At 38.5% G+C, this 20,075-nt stretch overlaps 2 protein-coding genes across 3 annotated transcripts in view; one reads left to right on the top strand and one right to left on the bottom strand.

The window, feature by feature from the left end:
* The first annotated feature begins 10 nt into the window (after positions 1-10).
* LOC113677300 (WD repeat-containing protein 76) lies at positions 11-10,237 on the top strand. Of its 2 annotated transcripts, XM_027194099.2 has the most exons (15): positions 114-269; positions 852-950; positions 1,791-1,861; positions 2,491-2,623; positions 3,649-3,741; positions 3,877-3,975; positions 4,562-4,620; positions 5,315-5,468; positions 6,038-6,196; positions 6,625-6,752; positions 7,236-7,340; positions 7,762-7,908; positions 8,471-8,527; positions 9,158-9,260; positions 9,472-10,237. In XM_027194099.2, exons 1-15 carry the CDS (start codon positions 207-209, stop codon positions 9,622-9,624), a joined length of 1,623 nt encoding a protein of 540 aa, XP_027049900.2. In that variant the 5' UTR covers positions 114-206; the 3' UTR covers positions 9,625-10,237. The 2 variants fall into 2 exon arrangements, with proteins under 2 accessions (XP_027049906.2, XP_027049900.2); XM_027194105.2 differs by lacking the exon at positions 3,649-3,741 and having other exon boundaries at positions 11-269.
* The window catches only part of LOC113677320 (DNA-directed RNA polymerase III subunit RPC2), a 23,347-nt gene continuing 13,340 nt past the window's right edge, over positions 10,069-20,075 (bottom strand). The window contains exons 28-49 of the mRNA XM_089199270.1: positions 19,347-19,474; positions 18,455-18,482; positions 18,233-18,290; positions 18,106-18,142; positions 17,957-18,006; positions 17,824-17,860; positions 17,666-17,727; positions 17,260-17,278; positions 16,349-16,426; positions 15,980-16,054; positions 15,850-15,901; positions 15,591-15,651; positions 15,350-15,432; positions 15,072-15,120; positions 14,967-14,984; positions 14,241-14,346; positions 14,056-14,152; positions 13,302-13,392; positions 12,713-12,759; positions 12,289-12,348; positions 11,878-11,967; positions 10,069-11,070 (exon numbers count right to left, since the gene is read on the bottom strand). Of these exons, the coding sequence (XP_089055396.1) occupies positions 10,938-11,070; positions 11,878-11,967; positions 12,289-12,348; positions 12,713-12,759; positions 13,302-13,392; positions 14,056-14,152; positions 14,241-14,346; positions 14,967-14,984; positions 15,072-15,120; positions 15,350-15,432; positions 15,591-15,651; positions 15,850-15,901; positions 15,980-16,054; positions 16,349-16,426; positions 17,260-17,278; positions 17,666-17,727; positions 17,824-17,860; positions 17,957-18,006; positions 18,106-18,142; positions 18,233-18,290; positions 18,455-18,482; positions 19,347-19,474 (1,459 nt within the window). The 3' untranslated portion in view covers positions 10,069-10,937. The remainder of the gene's footprint in view (positions 11,071-11,877; positions 11,968-12,288; positions 12,349-12,712; positions 12,760-13,301; positions 13,393-14,055; positions 14,153-14,240; positions 14,347-14,966; positions 14,985-15,071; positions 15,121-15,349; positions 15,433-15,590; positions 15,652-15,849; positions 15,902-15,979; positions 16,055-16,348; positions 16,427-17,259; positions 17,279-17,665; positions 17,728-17,823; positions 17,861-17,956; positions 18,007-18,105; positions 18,143-18,232; positions 18,291-18,454; positions 18,483-19,346; positions 19,475-20,075) is intronic.

Raw genomic sequence — 20,075 nt, 5'->3', positions numbered from 1 at the left:
GACCATCGCCAAATTAATTTAATTCTTGGTAAAAATGGAGAATAATACTGGCGACATGTTTTTATCTTAATGTTTAACTTCAGTGACTTCACCATGAGAGGGACAGGAGGAATATCAGCTCCCAAAATTTGGCGCGAAAAATTACAGTGGGGCTTTGTTACTAGTTATTATGCAACTACCTCATAAAGAATACTCGATCAGCAATAATGCTGAAGAAACATCGCGATTCAAGTCCTGGACTGTCACCAAAATCAAAGAGACTAAAAGAGGTAAGGCTATTCGAGCATAGCTTGTCGAGTAAAACGATTTTGTTGTATTGATCAGTCATCTGACTTTCCGCTGAACGGATCATTCATTACCCAACCCTGATCAACATGAGCGAGGCAAAATTCGCAAACCAAAGGGTTCGCTGTTACAGTCTTCAGTCAGGGAATCAGAAACTGTCTATTTAATATGAATCAGTATGCAATTATACCTGTAAGGCACCGGCAATAATATAATGTGTTGAAAGAAATCTAACAAAATCAGCTTCGATTTTACCGTAATACAGCAATTAGAACTGGGGATGTATGTACAAATCTTTGTGTCTATGAATATACATCTGTCGGGTTACTAACCTTAAAAAGAAACTTTGTGGGAAGGGAAATTGCCAGATGATTAGCAATGAATGAATTTCATCCACAGTCATCAGTTTGTTGTTTATGATTGCTAAAGCTTTCTGTTTATGTTTTCATTATAATCGTACCATGCAGACATTTCGAAATTGTGTTACATAATCATTTTTAAGTTCAAGGGGCATGACAGTAAATTTTATTTGACAGTCTTACTTACATCTTCTGTGTTTGCCTAAGAATGCTCATGGCAGCGGGGAATTGTCAGAATATGAGAAAAAGCGTCTGGAGAATATCAGACAGAACAGTGAATTTTTTGATGGCCTTCAACTTACCGAGGTAATGACTTTGCTGTTATGCCATTTTGCTTTTGCATATACCCATATATATATATATATATATATATATATATATAACTAACTGCAGACAGTACTGTTTCGGCCTTCTGGGCCTCATCAGTGCAGTGCTGATGCTAGGATGGAGGTAAGACCATATAGCCACCTCAAGTGATCTCACATATGTGGGATCATCTAAGCCATGTCAGAGTGCTCAAACTAGAAAAACTAGTGAGCATGCATAATGCTATCAGCAATGACTCATCCTAGTAGAGTGCTCAATTTGGACATGAAAGCAAAGCTTTGTATGCTAAAGATATATATATATATATATATATATATATCTGAGGAATACTTAGTCATCAGAAGTGTAGGGCCACGTTCACTGACTATGCATCAAAATATCAAGGCATATCACACTTCAGTAAAGAAGAGTGGCAATACCAATACATCAGAGCAGACTGAATTATAAAATGCATACTCATTGTGTGTGGGAGACTTGGTGCCCTTATATTTACTGTGCTTGAATCCTGCTTGAGAAGTCCAAGTCATTGTGTTGTGTTCTTGGACAAAACATACTCACACAGTGCCTCTCTTCACCCAAGAATTTAAATGGGTACCAGCAAATTGTCAGAGAATCCTGATGAAATTCTGGGGGAAGGGGGGGGTAACCATGGAATAGACTGGCATCCCATCCAGGGGGCAGGAGTGATACTCCTAGTTACTCCAGGCTGAGGAAACAGTGAAAAGCTCTAGCTGGATCACTGGGCGATGTCGCTCGAGTGCAGAATTTTTTTTTACTCATTGTTTCTGCTTTTCCTTTTATCTTCTCTCCCCTTCTTAGGTGAAGAATGAATTTAACCAGGCTGTATCAAGGCCCACTCCATCAAAAGTGAAAGAAAGAGGGCTGACAAGGTAGATTTACATTACAAATTATTTGACACAATTTCTAAGAAACCAAGTATTTGTAGTCACAAAACTCATCTTAGGAAATGATTAATACACAGATTTATTATATCTGTCCCAGGGTTCTCCCTTACTTTAAGCATGACAGGTAAAATAAATTTTCAAACCAGTAAAGCAATCCTTTTACTTGTTTAATTTTCAAGAATTCCAAGCAATTTTAAACGGTATTAAGAGGTACTACAGGTGGTAAATGTTACCGGTTACTGCCTGAAAAGGAGAACACTGCTGTCAGTGAGTATGATTGGTTAATTTTGGCTGGCAATATTTCACTTTACTGCCCACTAAATTCAAAGGGTTGATTGAACTGAAATTTTCTTCTACTTTTTGAACCAAGAAATATAGTGATTATCTTACTATCTCATTCTCTCAGTCTGCATCTTACAGTACAAACCTTCAACTCAATTAGTGAGAGGTAGATATGTATAATTATAACATTCAACTTGATAGAAAGACTTAAAAGTTCAGAGTTCTGAAACAACTTTCTTGGATTAATACTCAAAATTGTTTTCCCAAAGGAATTGTTGAAAAAGAATCATGCCATTCAGACCAATGCAGAACTACTATGATATTTCTTACAGGCCCAAAAAGACTACACAAGCTGTGCCTGCTCTTCCCACACGTCAATCACTTCGTATTCGCAAGAAAGACCCCAGTGGTGAATTGCTTCCTGAGCCATCAAGTTCTGAAATCTACCAATCTGTTGATGAACATGTGAGAAGTTGTTTAAATGTTCTGTTTAAAATTTGTGTGCAAACTACAAACATATTTCAGGTCACTATACCATGGATTAAACTTTGGGCCATTGTTTGGGTAAACTAAATCTTGAAAAAAGGCAAACGACTTTAACTTTCTCAGTTACTTGCTGGGAGAGATCTAGACAAGGTACACCTTCTTCCAAGCCCTAAGGACAAGCTGGGTTTTGGATTTATTTCTTTAATTTCCACAATGTTTTTCTAGCCCTACCCCAAAACAGTGTTCATGAACCAATTTGCAATGTCAGCAATTCAGAATCACAGTAATTTCTGGATCTTTCCATGAATCACACCTTTAGAATCCATCACCCACTGCAGCAAAATTAATATTCTTGAGTTAATTATCTTGGTATTTTCTTTCAAACTAGGTAAGAAAATTGTATGTTCTGCCCTGAGGGCTGAATATTGCCTACTGAGCAAGACCGAATTTAAGTCTTTTCTTTTTGTTTTAGAAAATATTGCTTATTTAAAACATTTTTATTTCTATATCTGTTGGTTAACTGATAGCAATTTATTAAGGAGTAAGTAACTGATTCTCTAGAAATTCAGAGCCATGGTGATGAATTTCAGCTTTCAAGAGAGAGAAATCACAAGTCATGTAAAGCTGAAATGTAATTAATCACAGCATAATTTCAGATGGATTTTAATGGGTGGTCACTATTGTTTGATCTTTCCCCCATCATTCGGAAACCGGAAACCTCTTTGTTACGAGAAAGCACCCATACCAGTCAACACACACAAAAAATTTAAGGAACAATTAATTTATCAATTACAAAAAAGAGCTATTCATCATTATCTTCATAAATTACTTTTCATTTTCAACTTTTGACTTCCTTTTTAACACTTGATGTACCTACTGGTTCTCCACAAAAGCCAATTTTACGAATAAAGATTTGTTCAAGCTTAAATTCTGGTCTCCCAGGTCTATTTTCCACATCAAATGCATCTCTCTGATACAACTTTTGTTTGCCCTTTTTCATTTAGAGAACTTTTCGATATTTTCGTCAACCTGCACTTAAAGCTGTTGGATTAAAGAATATTAACTCATTGATAGCATCACAAACTGTGTATGATTCTGTAAGTAAGGTCATAAAGCAACAAGCTGTAAAATGATAGTCAACAAAACTTTCACCATTCCACTTTATAAGGTATATATATACAAATGTACTTACATCAACTTTGAAAAGGTTTTTTTACTCACTGTTCTTCCAGCCACGCAAGATTGGACCTTTGGAAATGGAGCCTTGTAATAATGTTGAGCAGACACATTCACAGGAATTTATTGATGAACTGACTGTCTTGGCAAACATAGTAAGTCTTAAGCATATTGCAAGGCACTAGTTGGATTCACAGGTACTGTGGGTGGCATCTTCCTCTGTTTTTGGATTTGAATGATGCCAATTTTAGGCAGTTACTTCTGGTCTCAATCTTGCTGTTGAGATGATTTTTGTATTTATAGGTCAGTTAAAAGTACAATGTGTTTTTAAGATACAGCATTCATGTGGTCACTTGCTGAAAAGAGGGTGACACCTGCAGAGGCCAAATGGTTCCTGTGGATGAGATAAATGATGCCATCTTTTACTCCTTCCCATCCTTGTTACCTGATCTCTGGCCACTTACAGTAGTTGTGATAACTAACTTTGATTAACTTGGACAGCTAATCTTAACTTACTGATCAACTTGCATTTTCAACCCAAACTAGTTTACCAGTGAAGGCATAATTATTCTTACAACATCTACACATATTTCACCTTGCAAAATTGATGTCAGTGTTTAATTGTGTTGATTTATTTTTTCAATAAATAGTTTTGTTTGACAATTGTCTCTTCCCAAGAACCTCCCCTTATGATATAATTTTATAATAAGCTGATGATGATTGCCTTTTGTCTCTCGCAAGCTGGAAAAGTCAAAGGAAAATGCGGATGATGATGCTGCTATAGACCCAGATGTTGTGAGGTTGGTTACTTGATCAAGTGCAGTGTTGACAGGGTCAACTAATAAGATTTGAACTGAATAGGGTCGTTGCCTGGATGCTTACATGTACATATATCCATTAGAGAAGTTACATTCCTTAACCCTTTAACTCCCAGATCAAATTTGTAATTTTCCTTTCCATCAACAATACAATTCTTATCATGTTAGTTCAGAGAACTCAGTATTGAATCAACTAATTATCCCCAAATTGATATTTTTCTTAATTCTCATCACTTATCTGGTTGATATTGTATGGATAGTGTAAGGAGAAAATTCTGTCTTAGTCACTCACGGGAGTGAAAGGGTTAAGTTAAATCTTAACTCAAGACTAGGATACTGATTACATATATGGGCAGCGCTATGACAAATTGTTTTGTACTCACCTGATGTTTGTAGTTGGTATTGTTTGCCAAGTCCAGTTCTCTCATGCCACAAGCTTCACCAGGCTTGATTGCAGCAAGCTTTCATTTCCATTGCTTGGGGCAGCAAAACGTACATAATTTTCACTGATTAAAAAAATTTATATCATTCAGGAATAAGTACTTCTCTATAGAGGTGGCTACTTGCTGCATAAGATAAACTGACTAGATATGACCTTTGATGGGATTCAGACTCAGTTAGATGTGGTTGCCCCAAAATCTAACCCTAAACTCAAAAGTTTTCTCTCTCTTTTCAGCTACAAAAAGGCCATGCAATCTTTAGAAATCACAGAAGGACATGTTGCTAAACTTGTTCCACACAGAATCTTTTCGATGGCTTTCCATCCTGCCAAATACAAAACACTTGTACTGGCAGGGGACAAGTGGGGGAACCTTGGCATATGGGATGTGGTAAGAAATTGGTTTTAAGTTTAAGAAGAATTAGGATGTTGTGGCATGCAATTTTAGATTCTGAAGAGTAACATGCATGAATATCAATGTGTTAAAAAGTTAATTGTGGATGTTGCAACTTTGAAAATTGCTGAGAAATCTGCATTTCCAATGACATAACAGACTTAAGGACACAACATGGCTGAAGTCAAACTCTTTGACGTTGCTAATTTGAAATGGGGTGCAAGCTAAATGAAAACTGACACAGTTGGCTGGTTACCAAGCTATTTGTGAGCAGCGCGTTTTGGTTCCTGCCTGACTAAATGGTGGCATCTTAAGTCTTATTTTCAGCATATTGGATTACATTGGAGGACTGTTTGAAAAATGACAATCTCCTCCTTAAAATCTTGAAACAATTCTATTAATAATTTTTTGCATATACTTTTAAATGGTATAGATAAAAATTATATGGTTCAGTTCAGGAACACACTTCTCCTTTATGCCATGTGAAAATATGTTGGACAATTCCCTGAGGTACAGTAATTTTCCAGCTCCTTTTTACCTTCGACACATCTTTATGTTTGTTCTAGGACTCTTCAAAGGGAGACGATGGTGTGTACCTGTTTGAACCACATTCTCGTCCTATCAACTGCATATCATTTGAGCCAGGAAACTATGGAAAACTTTATTCATGTAGCTACGATGGAACACTGAGGTGCGGCGATTTCAGGGCGGCTACTTTTCAGGAGGTAACATAGATATGACATCAAGTTGGGATATTCAAATTATAAAGAAAAGCGAAAGGATATCAACTCTTAATTTGACTACCAAGGGGTAGTTCCAATGGTTTGTTTGAAAGCTTGTTTGCAGCAGGAATGTGTACAGCTGTATAAGATACTATAACTTTTTTTGAAAATTGCAACTGACAACCGACAAAAAATACGAACTTTCCACAGTTTCAGAAGCACTTTAAATGTGACCTTGGCTGCCTATGCGATTCTCACCTGTTAATTTTCTAATTGTTGTCGTCCATTTAAACAGTGAATTTCAGATAAGATTCAACTGTCCTGTGTAGCAGCGAGTTTTGGGTGCGCCGTAGCCACTCATTACTTCAGCACACAGAAAAGCTTCAAATTTTAACGCGTTTTTCAGTCTTCCAATTTGACATTCGCTTCAGGTTTACTCTTTTGATGATGACGACTATTCCAGGTTCATGTACTTTGCGTTTGGCTCGCCCAGCAGCAGTACAATCTTAGCGGCGACTGACTCTGGTTATGTCATGGTAGTTGACACAAGAACAAACAGGTAAGATTGTTGACATTACTGTGCCTACAATTGGCTCGATACCGCCCTATACAATCTCACCGATATGATGTTCAGTTTACGTTTGAGGAAACATTTGTGTTCTCCAGCACAATAAAGTTAAGGAGCAAATACTTTGGAGCAAAGTGAAACTAGCCAGGGTGTTTCCAAGCTGAAATCGAGTGTTTTTACCCGTTTGACCAAATTGGACCAATCATCGTCAAGTAAGCGAAAAAACAAACAAGAATACTTCGTAATAGACTTCGCTCACCGTATGGTCTCGGTGGCTCAGTGGTAGAGCATTAAAGCGCGGAATCCGAAGGTCTCATGGGTGCTCGGAATTTTTGCCTTGTCCCATGCTCGTGACAAGACGAAGAACGTTTCAGTGTTTTCTTCTTCCTTTCCATCTTATATCTCAGTTTGAAACAACCTCCTCAGTGACAGAGTTGCTGAATCAGGCAATTACTAACAATCGATGTCTTTCAGCAAAGCCCTAGCAGAGCAAAGTTATGGCCTTCATGACAAAGTTATCAAGTGCGTTGATGTCCATCCGTTAAACCGTAATCTTTTCCTCACATCTTCCACCGACGGGTAAGCTTTTGCAGTAGGCCGTGGTTTGAGATATATGTACAATCTTGGCATTCTGGGTTCTCACTATTGTGCTTTAACTCCCAAACGTGATTAAAATATAACTTCTCCTGATAAGCAGCGACAGGGGAGAATTTGTTGTTGGCTGAACTAATAAAACTGAACAGTAGTAACAACCAGAAGCAAAATCCACGGATGAGAGACGGGAAAATCAGCTTTTGGCCCTATCGTTAGCCTACCGGCCACTCCCACTACTTTTTAAACCATCTCTGGGCATTCCTTGTCTCTCTGACAGCGTTTTAAGTCGGACACTTACAGTTTTGAATTTTTTGTAGGATTCTACAGTCACCAAAGCCATCAGTCGTTTGTAAGCCGTGTTCACCCACGGAATTTTCTCATCTTCTCTTTTTCCCCTGAATTTCAGGTCAGTAGCATTCTGGGACATACGGAACATTAAAAACATGAAATCAAAGTTGAGCAGTTTACAGCGAACCCGTGTCACTTCCTCAGCTTATTTTTCTCCTTTGACTGGCAGTCAGGTGTTGGTGACGTCAATGGATGATTACGTTACGTAAGTGATAGCGCAAGTTGAGTTCTCCCCTGTGAGAGTGCGGCTAAGTCTAGTAGTTTCATTACTTACAGGTCGGAATGTTCATAGATAATTTTTCCCCCTAAATTTTCGTACAAAAAGGTGATAAGAAGATAGAGAAACAACAACAGGGGACGGCCTATAGCGAATATTTTGTATTCAAGTCTTGGAAGGGAAAGTAGTAGGTAAAGTAGTATATGGGCCCATGGGGTCGGTGCTTAACTCCGGTTTTCTTAGCATGAAGCGGCAAGGAGTATTGCTACTCCCCCCTGGATGGGATGTTAGTCCATAGCACATTTGCTGGTACCCATTTGTAGAAGCACTGTGAGAGTAAAGTGTCTTGCCTAAGAACACAACACAATGACCCCGGCCAGGGCTTGAACCCGGACCACCCGATCCGGAGTCGAGCGCACTAACCATCAGGCCCCGCGCCTCCACTTGGAAGGGAAAGGGTTGCTGTATATTTGTTCATCAAGGCGCAGCTTCACTGACCTGATACAGTGAAGCTCTAACCATATATTGCCTTCTCTATTTTGTTTTTTAGTATCAATGACGTTGACGCTTCTGGTATAGTCTCCACTGCAGCCAAGTGTTGTTTCAGGTAATTCGAATTGAGAAGATCAGCTCCATTTCCGTCCGTGTTTGGTTTGATAAGCTCTTTTCTCTGCCACGATCGTTTTGTGTCATATTATTAAGGGCTGCTGTACTTTAACAGCAGAAGGAAAATCGCGACGTTAGCCAACAAAGAAGGACGCAGTAGAGCGTTCATCGCTATGAGTAACAACATACAGTTAAATTAAGTGTCAGAATCATTCCAGGATTACGTTGGGTTCTCTTCACTTTGATTTGTGATTGGTCGTAAAATTTCGTGCCTTCTCTCAAGTAATGAGATGTCAAACTAAAACTGGTCTTGACTCACTCGTTTCCCGCGTTCGAGGTCCAGTCACTCGTGTCTGAGTTCGCTTTGAGCTCTCAGTGGATCGTGGTGATATTTCCTTTGTTCTGATTGGCCTCGGTGACTACTTTCATTTGGTTTATCATTATGACCCTCTACTGAATAACGCTCGTCTTTTCACAATTAGAAGACGAAAAAAGTGTATTAGAAGACAGTAATGATCAACGCTTCACAAGGTCTTCGTGTTTTGCTTTGGCTCGTACATGTCCCGCTCGTGAAGACAAGTCCCTTTGCACTATTACTCACCTGTGTTTCTGGTGTAATTTTTGTTTTCAGACATGACAATCAAGTTGGACGCTGGCTCACTAGTTTTCGTGCCACTTGGGATCCTAAATTTGAAAAATATGCGGTTGTTGGGAGCATGAGAAGACCACGACAGGTTAATATCACTATTAATATCGTATGAAAATTTAAATTCGCTGTGCACCACATTTCTTTTATGGACGAAATTCTTCTTCTCGTCAACGAAATACAGTGCGTTAGAAGGCTACCGAAACCCCTGCTTTGGATGTTAATGCTCAGGCAAGTTAAAACTTACAATCAGCTAAGCACTTACCGTGGATAACCTTCTTTGATCTTCTTCTCGGCAGATTGATATTTTTTCCTCCGAGCTAAAAAGTAACGCATTGATGCATTTAACCCATGAGAACCTCAACTCTGTGAATTCCTTAAATGTCCTTCATCCCTCGGTTAATATGCTGGCTGGTGGAAACTCAAGTGGAAAGGTCTACCTATGGACTTAATAATTGCCCATCGTCTCTCCATTTATTCACTCACGTGAATGTCCACGAGTAAATTCCACGCAGGATTTCGGGAGGGCAAATGGAAATCGAAAATGGGCTGGCTAGCTTGCTGGAATTAAAATTAATTCTAGACTCCTGACAGTCCGAAGAACTGCACATCCGTTTTAAGCAAGAAATGGAGAACAAAGCAACTATATCCAAATGAAAATGAGAAACAATTTTTTGGAAAATTAGGGACTTTACACTTTTTGTGGGGAAGCGTGAACACATGAGTATTGTTCCGATAATTACACAAGTAATCGATAATGATCAATATGTTGTGTTGTTACATTCTCACCGCTGTTTTTATTCAAATTCCCAGGCCAGTCGTATCTTTTTAACCTATTTCAAGTTATGGTAACGGATAATGGATGAGTAATTCTCGAGGGTTAGTTTGACAGAGACTAAGCAAAAACGGTTTTTTATTGATCGAGTTAGTTGTATTTTTATCCCCATTGTGTTATGTGATATGATGCTACAATTATAATGACTGGACTTTGTTACAAATGCATTACCCACCCAACCCCTGACGGAAACTCAATAACTTAACAATGTAATAAAGTTGTTAAAATTATCCTCGTTTTTCAGTGATTTCCGTTGATTTTTGTCTGTTTTGTTTTGTGTTTTATTTTTGTTTTTTTAAAATAATACATTAGAGTGACGATTCAACTCCATGTTCAAATGCAACCCTGTGGCAGGTGCTCAGTACGGTCATGGCGGCATATCAACACCTTTGCTGCACCTACAATTTTTCCACTGTGAAGAATCAGTGCGAGGTCGTGTGAATGAGATAAAGGTGTTTGAAACTGACCTGAATACTGGTCTGTGTATGAGTTACCCTACCCAAACAAACAAACAAACAAACAAAAAACTGGCCAACTGGCAGACTGAAAGAATTCAAAGCAGCACTGGCTAAGGCTCATCGACTTTGCCTTCCATTGTTTTAACGAAGGCGATGCATCTCTATTTTCACAATCTAACAACGACGGCACTAACAAAGTTCGCTCTGTTTTGTAGTCAACCGTTTATACAATGTTTCAATTTACAAAAAAGCAACTTTTCAAGAGCTACGAAGTTTCCAAGATTCCCGAAAATCATTTTGTGTGCCACCTTGTTAGCTCCCAGTTAAAGGAATTTTCCCCTTCAGATAACTGGATCTTAATCGCACGTAATTCCATTGGCAGAGTATTTCATCCCTACCATATGTGCCTACAATTCTTCTGCCAGGTCCTCTGCGATAAATCTGGCAATGATAGGGGTATTTTAAGGCGTCTTCACTCATCCGTGTAGTGTTTTAGCGATAGCCGCGGTACTATGTTCATGGACAAAAGTTCTTGGAACAGAAGTTTACAAGCGTAAGGTATTTTTAGAGTTGAAATATTGTGAGAAGATGAACAGTAATGACACCTACAAAAAAAAAATATGCAAGATAAAATTAATCGTACCCCATAATCATACAAAAATGGCAACATTTCACACAATTAAAAGTGGTGCAGGTGGCCTACGTGTAGCCGAACCCTTCCACCCTTCCAAGGAGAAACGTTACTCCTGGGGAGGGGGGAGGGTACGGCTACACGTAAGCTTAGGTCGGCTTCATTTGGTGAAAAACCACATAGTAAGTAAAAGTCAGTTACCATGGACAAGCACACTGAGACACAAACACACCAAGAAAGTACACATTTCTGTTATTTCACAACGAAATGCCATTAAAAATAAGTTTTGTAAAACGTAAAACTCTGCAATTCAGGGTTTTCAAAATTTTTTCCTCATCTATGAGGCCAACACTGTACTCCATTCCTACTGTTAACAACAAAAACACATGGATGGAAAAAAATCCACTAACTGTTCTCTCTTTTAATAAAGACCATTTCTTTCTTGATAATTTTCATGCGATTTATGAAAGCTATAAAATGGTCTACATTTGTCGCGAGCGTAGAACACAATCTGACTTCCTTTTGGTTCGATTTCCGTCTCTCGCCTGTGTTCGGATCATTTGTTTGGTATTCGTTTTTCCCCGAAGAGAGAATCTTCAGAGAGGACCAGCAGTTAGTTATTGAGCCCGAGTTCCACTTATGATTCAATTGTCGCATTCACACAAAGAACCAACTGAGCGACATACAACCTGCCAGTGAGGTAAGCCATAAACTAGGTTTAAATATCAAGAATCTAAACTAAAACAGACAGCTGATATAGTGTTGGCCACTACATCCTCACCATCCTGAGTATCCCATAAGGCCACACTCGCTGCACACGTCTACTTCAAAGGCGTCACTTGATATCATTAGTCTTTCAAGAAGGAGCATGCTGTTCATGGAAAAAAATATTTGTATTTACAATTGGGAAAGAGAAGGAGATGCAATTTTATTTCTGAGGAAAGAGATGGTTGATTCCTCTGTGCTCGAATTTAATTTTCAGTCTCATTTTTCCTTGCGTTCTTCCTTATCTTCCTGAGCTTCACGCGACAAACTTTTTTATTTTTTCCTTCGGCAGAAGGTTTTCTATTGATTATTTCAAAGTTCCCTGCCCCCCTCATATATAAATCTCGGCTGGGCTGCGGAAAAAGAATTTCTCTTATAAATTATACACAGCTCAATATCAAGACTTACTCTTGTTTACTTAACTCACCTGGCACCGTAAGCTATCAAACAGTCTCGCTCCATCTCTCCCAGCCTTAATCCGCCGTCCCTGATAACACAAACAAGTGTTCGTAAGAAACATATTTACAAAGAGTCTGTCTGTAAAGTTACATCTTGCCGATTACTGCTTTCTTTTTGGATTGAGATAGGCGCCACCCACTAAGTCAAGTCAAATATAAAAGAACAAATAATAACAGTTTGGTCGACGATGTTTCCCTCGCGCGTGACGCTGGGCATCTGACTGATTTTGCTTGCTTCTTCTTCTGAATTTTCCCTCTTCTTTGTCACTTGTTGTTCTTTCTTCCCGCAGAAGCGTTCGTTTTTCCGATGCCCAAATGGGAACTTTATCATGCAGCTACAGTTTTCACAATAATCTGGGCCTTTTCCTAAGCGAAGGTTAAGGTATTTCTCACCGTGATCGTCCTTCTGTTGGTTGTCTGGTCAGCACAGCTCGGGGACCCTGAAAAGATCATGAAAAACAGTAAAAATAAAATCCAACACCGTTCTTACAAGGCAGAAAACCGGCTCACGCTCAAACCCACGAGACACGCGGATACAGTTTCGTCCGACGGGAAAAGAAGGAAGCAAAAGATAGGAGCTTATTGGGGCTAATGCCCGCTTTATACGGGTTTGACAAAAGTGAGTAGACTTATACTTGTACTCCTAGATTGGCTGATTATCAATTCAACATAATCACTATGATAAAGTATGTTTTTCTCCAGTGAAGGTATCATATTAGATAAACAATAAATAAACGATTAATTGATTTTTTTAAAAAGAAAACAACACTAATCAATTTAAAAGAAAATGTTAAGGAAAGGTTATTCTCGATTACCATCAGCTTTGATTCAAGGCTTCGCTGACAGAAATTATGAGAGAATTAGTGTAACGAAAACATAAATGATATGTTTAGATTAATGGTCTTTAAAGATGAAGTAGCTTCAAGAAGAGGTTTGTTTTACAACGTTTAATACAGTCACTGAGGGATGCAATGAATCCAACCTTAGCACGGGCATGCATCTTATCCAACACCATGTGTTTGAGTTTCTGATAATATACCGGACCGAAGAATATATATGCTGTTAATGGCTCCCTGAAATGAAACATTAGGCAGTGATGAGTACGTTATTTATATCACTATTCCTCGGCTACTACATATCCTTTTTATTTAAAAAAAATATTCAAATAAACGGAAAGTTCAGCGCCCCATGCAATTCCAATCTCTTACTGGTTACTACTATACACTTCAATACCAGTCCCTCTCTAACATGGGTAACGGATATTTGTCAGGGTTTTCGTTAAATCACAGCTGAGGGATGAAGTAGCTTTAATTCAAGTCAAATAGAGGTATAAAAACCGTAGCTCAGTGGTAAAACGCAAGGCATTTCCAGCCTAAGTGAGTCAGTTCTGGCCAGCTGCGCGCCATCATCTGGCGAATATGTAGAACAAAAAGATACGAAACAACCGGTGTCAAGCTCCATTAAGGAAAAAAGATGTCAGAGCGTTCATAGACGTCTGGAAAAGGAATCAAAAGAAAGGGAAGAAAATAGCGAGTATTCCATTGATTTGTCATATTCTTTCGAGTTAAACCCCCTAAAAAATATTCTTAAGACAACTTGGTTCTGACTTCCTAGAAGCACAATGAAGGGCAACGAAAATCACAACGACTTTGCCAACGTTTTAAATTGCACTAACAGAGCGTTTATAACGTGGAAACTCGTTTCACTTCCAACTGTTACCCATATAAATGACTTACCCTGTAATACCAGACGTGACAAATTCCTTGCCAGAGTAATTAAAGCCATGGTCTACAAGAGCACCACAAACATCCTCCACTTTGTCGCCTCCAAATGCTGAAAACAAGTATTAATTTCAAATAAGTACGGCAATATGTTTGGTTTACCTTTAAAAAAAGTGGTTTCATGCGTTCTGAGTGTTTACCTGTTCCATAACCGAAGTGTCCTTCGAGGACCCCAGCTTTGCCTGCCATCAACTCTATCAGTTTTCCAACAGTCATCCGCGATGGAAAGCCGTGCGGGTTCATGATCTGTCATACAAACCAGTTGTAAATTAGTGGAACTACTAAAAATTTCGTTAACTTGACCCTCCATCTTCCAAGATCTGAATGTTAATTCGCCCTTCAGTTTGTTACACGTTTCCTTGTGAATTAGTCACCAGAATTTAGTGTTTGATCAAGATTACAACTTCTACCTAATAAGTTTGAGCATTCTCATTAACTTTTTGCTAGATAATGTATGGATATGAAAGGGAGAAGTCACATGCTTATCACTTCTGGAAGTCAGTTAAGAAACAGAACAGATTTTCCATTAACAGTTCTTTGGTTCTTTTTTCTCTTTTGTTTTCATACAGGTTGCTTTGTTGTTGCCGTTTCCCCGTTTATTTATTTATTTTTACATTTTTGCTTGTTTCTTAGAAGGAAAACTTAAAAAACAAACCCAGACCAAACAAAACAGAAAAAAATTGATCAATATCAGTATCTGGGCAACGGCCCACCTACCCCTCACCTAACCCAACATTCACCCTAATTTGTTATCAATTGACTGTTGTTGGGTAAGGGGAGGGGAGGGGTAAGTGGGCCGTTGCCCAGATACTGATATTGATCCAAAAAAATTTCTGAATCGGTGACAAGAGAAAGGTGATACTTACAATATCAGGACAAATACCCTAAAAAAAGAAGGAAAAACTTCTAAACATAGAACGTAAATGGAAAAGAAAGAAACAAATACCAGAGATGAATATTTACTTTCTTACCAAATCATTAAAAGGCATATCTTCTTGATTTACGATTAAACCACAAACGCTGAAACAAAAAAACAATTGATTACTGCTGGGTTTTGCACTTCCTAATATTACGGTAACCTGCTGTAAAATTGAGTAATTATCAGTAATTACAGAGACTTCTGCAATATCTGTTACCAATCAAGACCCACATCTCAGGATAGAATGCTCAGTGGCCGTCTAACGGTACACAGGAGCTACGGGTTAAGAGACAAGGCCCGGCAGCATGGTCTGTTATTTGTGTAACTCACCCCTTCTGGCCGTGTCTACTGCTGAACTTGTCCCCAATCTCCGGTCTCCGCGTCTGTCTTTGAAGAATCTTTATGAGGAATGCCTAACAAAGAAAAACGAATAACTTATTAGTGTAATATTACGACAGAACAGATATTGTTAAGTGAAGACTGAGTTATTTTATTGACGCGTATTGTCAAGACACTTGTCATTATTTGAAGTACTTAAAGGACATGACTGTAGAGATAAACAAAATTCCACCTCTTCAGCATTTGAAGTCACCAGCACACGCTCAATGTAAATATCTTTTGGCCCTTTGTACCTATAAGCAGAACAAATAGAAAGGGGAATAAGAACGAGTTGGGACGATTTTACATATGAAGAGAAAAGACCACCACAAAGGAGCTTACAGCGATTAACAAATTTGGAAGTTTAAATAAAACTGTAGGGTTTCTTAAAGCCAAGAAAATGATGCCATGATAGGATCTAATAAATAATGCATATCAAAAAATTTACTTACGACACTGGCACATCTCTGTATTCAGGTTGGGGAGGTGGTTGACCTGGTGTCACTGTGACAGATAAAACATTATATCAATAAAAATGATTTTCTTTTCCAAATGTAAACAATAACGATAGCACGGCCATACCTGGCTGAAGCCCTGAAGCAGTGACAACAGGCATGGATTTGTTGATGAGAACTTGTTTGTTTTCTACCCTCTCACCTAACAAAGAAAGAAAGAAGAAAAAAAAGATACTAGGTAAGACTGTTTTGTATCTGATTGGTTTAGACGATACAGCGGTTTTTGCGAACCAATCAAAGGCAACGTGAAGTAAAAAATAATAAAACTTAATAAACAGCACTTTGAGGAAAACCCTCGATGGCATTCAAATCTGACACGCAATTGGGATCAAAATTAAAGTTGAGTTGATCTTGGGGTTACGTTCATCAGACTTTGAACATCTAAATCCAGAGATCTTCCATACACCACACAGGATAACAAAATAAACTGAAATACCTGGAGCGCAAATTCCATCAGCGTCAAGAGCTCTGTGTCTCCAGATTACCTCACCTGTCGCTGCATCTCTACTAGGACCTGAAAAATTCACAACACGAAGGTCAGGTAAACCCTGGTTCATAAACTAAATGAGTTTTTATTTAATTGCCGGGCACGCCCTTTTTATCAGATTTTACCAGATTGCTCAACGACATAAACCTCCCTGGTTGTTTATGTTTGTTCACACGTTAGGAAAATATCATAATTTTTCCCGGTTTCCCTTGCACTCTTGATTATCAATGAAACTCATAACACATCATTAAACACAAACGCAACGTCTACCAGGAGCACATGTTGGAGGTTTGCGAAGTTCCTTATTATCCAAGATTGACAGCCTGTATATTTTAATGTGCATTGCTTATTGTAGCTTGACTTTTAAAAGCAGAAGGAAAGTAAGTTTTGGTGAGGTTGACAGAAGGAAAAACTCTTTGTTACATAAGGCGCTTCGTTAGTAAGTTGTTACATTATTCCTATCTCCAACTACTGAAGGTAAATGGTAAAACCCCCTGCGAGTATTGGGCCTTTCGAGTTGTTATTCACAGATTTTTGAGGGGCTCTTTCCAATTCTTTACTCTTGATTTCAACATCGGTCACCAAAGTGGCAACCTGCGCTGCAAGTTATATTCCCAAAATTGTTTTCAACTCAAAAACTCACTGCTTGAAGCACTAAATACAGTCAGTAACGAATTTGTACCTCTACATCTAACTAATTACTCCCTCAAGTGTTTTTGGTCGCAATCTGAAAACCCTTGTATAGCCCCAAATCACGGTTGAAGATGTTTTGATATACTGTAATAATTACAGTCTAAAGCACTATTGGCATGCATATCTTTCGACGGAAAGTCAAATTAAAATTAGAAGACGAGTCTTACCCATAACACGATCAAATGTCTTTCAGATCCAATTGAAGTGAAAAGGATGACGATACAAGAGAGAAAAGAAAAGAAAGGAAACGAAAAATATGTTAGATATAAAAAGGGGATCTTTCTAGCGATCAAATACGAACAGTCCTTTACACCGAGATTTCACTTTTGAACAACAGACGAAACCTGGAGGCGAGAGGAAGCGAGGATACCACAGAGGTTGAGATGGGGTTTGAAATCCTCACGTTAACAGATATCCACAGAACCTGTTGTTCCTTTGTTAACAGCAGTAATCTGTAGTGTGTCAAAAATCTGATTGACGAACAATTTAGCGGCAAAACTGCCCAGATTCGTCTCTCCTTTTATAGCAACCTGTCCCTCAAAAATCACAAAAAACATCTGACTTGGTATTCACCTGATTCGCGTATCTTTTTAACAAACACGTTTGCTTCCTGTATACCAAGCAGCGTCCAAACCCTGCACCACAAGACATAATAATTTGATTCAGAGTTAAAACGGTCTACTGTAGGAAACGCGTTTTAATTTCAGCATAACACCAATGGTTGATGGTACCTCTGTCAACAGACGCTTTGTTTAGTATCAGTGCATCCTGAAATTAAAAAAAACCTTAAAGTTATCATCTGAGGATTAGCTTAATACTAAAACTAATGTAAACCACTTGGGGAATTCATTGAACTGTCTTTACCTCAATATCATAACCACTGTAACTCATAACAGCCACTGTTGCATTTTGACCTACAAAACCAACAAAAATAAACATTCACAAACCATTAAAGAGGTACACAAAACTGACCAATCCACAAGCAAAATGTCCAAGAAATGAAAAGAGTTTACCAGCCGGCAGCTTGTCGAATTGGATCAAGTCTATAGTCTGAAAAAAAGGAACCATACAGCAAATTGGTTTTTCTTTTCCTAATCTCTTCACAGATTGAAGCAATTTTTGAGTTTAACAGAAAATTACCTTTGTTCTCACCAATGGCACCTGAGGGTAACACAGGAAATACAACAGCGTGTCTATTCTAAAACACAAAACAAACAAAACATTGAAACTTTTTGTACCCACTGGATCAGTTAATATATGATTTACTTATAGCCGTACAATTGCGAAAAAAACGAGTACAACTCTCCTCTTTGTAAAGAAGCTCACCATGGTATTTATTTCAACACGAGAAATGCACGTTACCTGTTACGCTGGTTGTACCCAATGGAACCTAGAAATTAACAAAAAATGGAAAGATTAAAACAGCATAGAAAAGTAACAAATATAACAAATAGTAACAAAAAGCTTACCAACAAGTTCACAATGTTAACAGTATCAAGTAAAGGCATAAATATTTGCATGAAAATCACTTCGTTGTGGGAATTTATAAGCGCACGTTACCACCTTACTGCCTTTATAGGTACCAATAAAATGGTTGTCTGTCTGTATACCTGTCTAACGCCTGATGGTTTTCCTGCCAAACTTTGTGGGAATACTGGTTTGATGTTTCGACCGTTCGGTGTGTTTGACTATCAGAGGGTTTAAAGTTCCAACTGTCTACCTCTCAAGCAAACTGTCCGTCTGTATACGAGTCTCTTATGATCAGTCTAAAGGTTGTTCAGCCGGTCTTTGTATGACTACCTTGCTCTCTGTCTGTCTGTTTGTATATGCGAGTCTACTATGATCAGTTTGAAGATTGTTCTGCTTGTCTTTGAATGACTATCTGCTTGGTGTTATGTTTGGTCTGACTTTCCGACTTTCCCCCTGCTTGTCTGTCTGTTTGTATATGCGAGTCTCTCATAATCAGTCTAAAAGTTTGTCTGTTACAGATTACTATCAGCCTGATGCCCTGCTCTATTAATCTGAATTTCTCTTCATTCGTCTCTCTGTCCACACCAATCCCTCCCATGATTGTTACTGTCTGGCTGCAATTGTACGGTTGAGTCGTTTTTATTTGTCCACCCTAAGTCTTAGCCTTTGGTCTAATAATCGTATTTTTCATTCGTAGTGTATATGCTCATTTCTGTGCCAGAATTGTTACATAACTACAGCCCCATTTTCCGATACAAGCAAAGTAGCAGAACAATGTACACACCCATAGCTTGTTTGCCCATAGCACACTGGTAAGTGTTGCGAGGAGACTGATTGTGGTGAGGATATGGTATAAGGCCAGCACATACCCCCAGCAGCGTGAACGGTTCTATCTCCAGATGTGTTGTCTCCCTATAAAGTCAAGTGCTACTTTTAGAGAAACATGAAAACAATTGGTAAAATTATTCACTATTTGAAGAGAGCGACACTCTTTTTACCATATAGTAAGTTCAGTTAATACTATTAGCGATCATTAAATTTCAACTCCGAATGTTGCATTTCTGGTGTTCTGATTGGTTCCTGATTGGTTCACTAAACTACGGTTATTAGTTCATATCCCAAGTCAGCTCACATGGAATTGAATTGCGCCAACTGTTGCGGAGCTGAAAAAAAACGTTCCAAATATCCAAACGCGAAATTTAATAAAACAACGATTTTAATCGCGCTTTTTAGATACGAGATTGGTAATAGCAACGAGGTCCAACGCATGCTCATGGAATAATTGCTATTTATTCAGATGTAAGCAATCCCTGCAGTTCAAAGTTAATCCCGCAATAATGAAAATAAACCGACCAGTTGGCTCGGCAGAGCGTTGAAATTCTCTCTATAAAAACGATATCTCTTCAGTTGAAGCATGCGTAGATTTTTGCACAAAACCATTAACTTAAATAAAGACCGAACTGGAACCCTGCGATGCAGATGTTATACACTGCCTACAAAATGATTTAAGTCA

Source organism: Pocillopora damicornis, chromosome 3 (genome assembly GCF_964200805.1).
Source record: "Pocillopora damicornis chromosome 3, jaPocDami1.2, whole genome shotgun sequence".
NCBI lineage: Eukaryota > Metazoa > Cnidaria > Anthozoa > Scleractinia > Pocilloporidae > Pocillopora > Pocillopora damicornis.
Note: the sequence above shows the minus strand (reverse complement) of the source record. Positions and strands in the feature narration are given on the sequence as shown.